Here is a 5000-nt window from a genome sequence, read left to right as displayed (position 1 = left end):
TCTCTCTCCCTCTCCCTATCCCTCTCCTTCTCTCCTTCTCCTTCTCCTTCTCCTTCTTCCTTCTCCTTCTCCTTCCTTTTCCTTTCCTCCTTTTCCTTTCTTTCCTTTCCTTTCCTTTTCCTTTCCTTTTCCTTTTCCTTCTTTTCCTTCTCCCTCTCCCTCTCCTCTCCCTCTCCTCTCCCTCTCCCTCTCCCTCTCCTCTCCCTCTCCCTCACCCTCACCAATTTCTCACTTCATCCTTCTCTCCTCATCCTTCCTCTCCCTCTCCCTCTCGCTCTCTCTCTCTCTCTCTCTGACCACCCCCTCCCTCCCATCTCCCCTCCCTTTTTTCCCTCTCTCTTCTACCTCGCATTCTCTTTATCCTTCTCCCTTTCTTCACCTACCCCGCCCACTTCACACCTGCACGAGGACGCCCACGTATGCATAGGTAAATCGAGAAAAGTTGGCCCTTCCCCAAGAGAGGGTGGCGGGAGGGCAAGCTGCATAATATATATACATTTATCATACAAGAGCGAAAGGCTTTACCTGCAACATGTCTTGCAGTTGCGAGCTTTGAGTGTCGGGTGAGGGAGGGTGGGGGAGGGTGGAGGGAGGGTGGGGGTGGATGGAGGCAGGGTGGGGGTGGATGGAGGGAGGGTGGGAGGGAAATGGGAGACGGAGGGGAAGGGGAAGGGCAGGTGGAGGATGTAGGTGTGTGAAAGAGGGAGTGTAGGGAGTGGTGGGGGTGAAGTGGAAGAAGCAGGGGTAAAGAGAAGAGTTGGGCTGGGCGTGAGTATGGGGTTGGGGGGAGTGAATGAGGGAAGGTAAAGGGGAAGAGGATGGGAGCGGGATGGTGAGGGGAGAAGCGATGAGAGAGGGTATGAGTTGGGAAGGGTGGGGGTAAGAGGAAGAGAGTTGGGGGTGAGAGAGGGAATAAGGAAGAGGATAGCAGAAGGAAGATGAGGGTGGGGGGAAAGGAAGGAACGGGGGCGGCCAGGGGGAGGGTGGGGCACTAGGAGAGGTAGCGGAAGGAAGAGGATAAAAGGAAAGGCTGGGATGAGGCGAGGATAGGGGAAGAGGATAGTGGGGATGGTTGGGGAAGATGTGATGTGCAAGAGAGGGGAATGATGTCCGAGATACGATTAGGTAGGGGAGAAGGGTAGGTGAGGTAAAGGAAAGGAAGGGGAGGTGTCGAGATGAGAGCAAGGAGGGCAGGTAAGAGACAAGAGTCGGGAAAATAAGCAAGTGTGTCTGTGTTTGTTTGTTTTTGTCTGTAAAGGTTTGTTTGTGTATATGAGAGAGCAAGAGAAACAGCCAGAGAGATAGACAAACAGAATGATAAACAGAGGCAGAGAGAAACAGAGAGAGACAGACAGACAGACAGAGAGAGACAGAGACTGAGAGAGAGAGACAGAGACAGAGACAGAGAGAGACAGAGACAGAGACAGAGAGAGAAACAGACAGACAGAAAGAGAGAGACAGAGAGACAGAAAGAGAGAAAGAGACAGACAGACAGACAGAAAAAAACAGTAAGATAGACAGACAGAGAAGGAGGAAAAAAAAAGAGGAAAGCTTGAAGGGAAAATAAGAGTAAAAATATAACTGACGATGATCGAGATGATAACTATAGTAAAAATAAATCCGATAATAATGATGCTGGTGATGCTATTGATAGTGACAGAGATACTGCTTATGCGGATGATGTTGATATTGATGATGGAACTATTCGTAGTATTAATGATAATGATAATGATAGTTATAGTAATAATAGCAATGATAATAAAGATGATGGTAATATTAATGGTAAAAAGAATAACAATGATATTGATGCTGATAGAATATTGTTATCATTAGTAGTAGTTTAAATAAAAAATAGTGATGATAGTGATAATTTAATAGCAATAGCAATATTTGTTGTTGGTGCTGCTATTGTATCAAGAATAATAATGATAATAATTACGACACACACACATGTTTTATTATTTTTTTAATAATATTAATCACACCACCACCACGAACAGCAACACCACCACCAACAAAAAGATAATAACAAACCAGACGACAACCACAACACCACTGAAGCCCGCCCGCCCCCGCCCCCCCCTCCTCTCATACTCACCCCCTCCCCCCTCTCTCTCCTCTCCTCCAGGTTAACGAAGCCTTCGAGCTCCTGAAGAGACGCACCTGCAGCAACCCGAACCAGAGGATGCCGAAGGTGGAGATCCTGCGCAACGCCATCGAGTACATCGAGTCCCTGGAAGACCTCCTCCACGGCACCCCCTCCCCCGGCGGTGGTGGGGGAGGGGGGGGCATGGGAGGAGGGGGAGACCACGACCTCCCTCCGGATAACCCGTGCGGCGCCTCGCATTACCTGGTGAGTGTTTTGCAGTCTGTTTTTTTATTTATCTATTTATTTTTTTAGTGTTTTTTTTGTTTGTTTTTGTTTTTGTTTTTTAGTTTTTTAGTTTTAGTTTTCCGGTCTAAATTATCTTTTATTTTTTCACTTTTTTTCTTTTCTTTTTTTTAGTTTTTTGGTCTAGATTATCTCTCTTTTTTGGTTATTCTTATGGATTCTGTGTTTTTTTTTTTTTTTTGAGTAATTATTCTTAAGGGTTTCTCCTTTTAGTATAAGGGTTTGGGGGGGGGGGTATATTATGTATATATGTATATATATCTTTTTTTTAGGGGGGGAGATCCCGTCTGAGGTTTCTAAAACGTGTTCTTGGTAATGTCTTCAGAATGAGTTTTCTGTTCCCTCATTGTGAGTTTTGGACAAAGAATTGTGCGAGATTTAAGGTTAGGAATTTTGAGTTGTCATAACTTTTATGAGTCTATCGTTTTTTATGAGGTCTGAGAGTTCTTATTACTATTCTATGTGAATCAAATTAGTAAAAACGCTATAGAGAGTGTGTGTGTGTGTGTGTGTGTGAGAGAGAGAGAGAGAGAGAGAGAGAGAGAGAGAGAGAGAGAGAGAGAGAGAGAGAGAGAGAGAGAGAGAGAGAGAGAGAAGAGAGGAGAGAGAGAGAGAGAGAGTGAGTGAGTGAGTGAGTGAGTGAGTGAATGAGTGAGTGAGAGAGAGAGAGAGTAAGAGAACAAACGATAAAGAGAGATAGAGCCACTCACAGACACACACACACACACACACACACACAGATAGAGAGAGAGAGAGAGAGAGAGAGAGAGAGAGAGAGAGAACAGAAAAGAAATATAGCAGAAAAAGGACCTAAGATCAGGCAAGCATGTCCGTAATCTTTTTGCGAGTATAAGAATATCCACGATTAGATGTCTCCGCCATTTTGTTTATTTTTTTTCCATCAACGGTCATTCCATAACCGTCAGCCTCCCCATCCCCCCATCCCTACGTCACCCCCACCCCCTATACTACCAGAGCAATCCATCCGACCAATCAGAAAAAAAGGAAATGATAAAATTAGACAACGGACATCATCCCGATCGATAGAGCGCCTATGATTGGCTGAGAGAGAGAGGAAGTAGAGGAGGGGGAGGGGGAGGGGGAGGAGAGAGGATATGGGGGGTAAGTGGGAGAGCAGAGGGAGGGTTTCCAGTCTTATATGCAAATGATCATAATGAAACGTGAAAGAGAGAAAGAACTATTTCAAATATTCCGTTTCTATCTTTATCTAATTATGTAATAGAAGAGGACGATGTAATTAAGAGATGGAGAGAGAGAGGGAGAGGGAACGAGAAATAGAGAGAGGGAGAGTGAACAAGAAAGAGAGAGAGGGAGAGGGAGAAGGAGAGAGAGAGGGAGGAAGAAGACTAGGAGAAAGGAGAAGAAGGAAGAAGGAAGGAAAGAGGAGAAGGAAGGAGAGAGAAGGGAGAGAGAGAGAGAGAGAGAAAGAGAGAGAGAGAGAGAGGAAGAGAGAGAGAGAGAGAGAGAGAGAGAGAGATGAGGGAGGAGAGGAGAATGAGAGAGAGGAAGAAGGAGAGAGAGAGAGACAGAGAGAGAGAGAAGAGAAACAGAAGAGAGATGCATACAGACAGACAGACAGTTAAAACACTCACAGAGACAGAGAGTCTAGCTAAAACCTGCTCCTAAAAGGTTACGATTGTTAAGTCCAAACATTTTTTATCATGATGCGAGTGTAAATATACATGTGCGTAGTCTATGTACCACATGTGTGCGTATGGATACACAAACACACACACACACACACACACACAAACACACACACACACACACACACACACACACACACACACACACACACACATACACACACACACACACACACACATACATAGACATACACACGCATATACAAACATGCACACACGCACACGGAAAATCGTAACAAACTAAGAGAACTTTTATATTAGTAATGATTAATTAAATATATATCATTAGGATGTATAGAGGGAGATAGAAGAAGAAAGAGAGGAAGGAGAGAGAAGAGAGAATAAGAGAGGATAAAGAAGATAAAGAGAAGATGGGAGAAAGGCGGAAGGAAGGAAGGAAAGAGAGAAGATGAAGGAGTAAGAGATAAGCAGAAGGAAAGGGGGAGGGAGGAAGAAGGAGGGATGGAAGGAAAATAAGAGGAAAAGAGAAGTGAATGATAGAGAAGAGCGTCTTTTCGATGAAGAGGGAGGGAGGGAGAAGAGAATAAAGAGAGAAAGAATAGAGTGAAGCAGGGAGTGAACATCTATAAGCAACAATGTTATCTTTTCTCTTTCTATTTCTCCTCCCCTGAACGTGATATATAGGAAAGAGAGAAAGAGAGAGAGAGAGAAGGGGGGGGGGCGAAAGAGATAAAGAAAGAGAAAGAGGGAGGGAAATAGAGATAGAGAGAGGAAGAAGGCGATAGAGAGAGAGAGAGAGAGAGAGAGAGAGAGAGAGAGAGAGAGAGAGAGGAAGGTAATAAATTGAGGAAGAAAAGATAATGTAATGGTACAGAAGTTTCTTTTGCGGTGTTGAACGAATGTGGGAACTGATAAAAGGGTGATAAACGTTTATGTAAAATATCTGCGGTTAATGATATATAAAGATTTAAGAAGAAAAA

The 5000-nt window shown here is 44.3% G+C and overlaps 1 protein-coding gene across 1 annotated transcript in view; it reads left to right on the top strand.

The window, feature by feature from the left end:
* nau (myogenic-determination protein nautilus) overlaps window positions 1-5000 on the top strand; it is a gene marked incomplete in the record, with an annotated part of 59260 nt that overhangs the window by 32057 nt on the left and 22203 nt on the right. Inside the window, 1 exon segment of the mRNA XM_070133271.1 lies at window positions 2129-2353. Coding sequence (XP_069989372.1) covers window positions 2129-2353 — 225 coding nt within the window.

This window comes from Penaeus vannamei, chromosome 2 (genome assembly GCF_042767895.1).
Source record: "Penaeus vannamei isolate JL-2024 chromosome 2, ASM4276789v1, whole genome shotgun sequence".
Taxonomy (NCBI): domain Eukaryota; kingdom Metazoa; phylum Arthropoda; class Malacostraca; order Decapoda; family Penaeidae; genus Penaeus; species Penaeus vannamei.
This window is presented reverse-complemented; position numbering and strand designations above follow the sequence as displayed.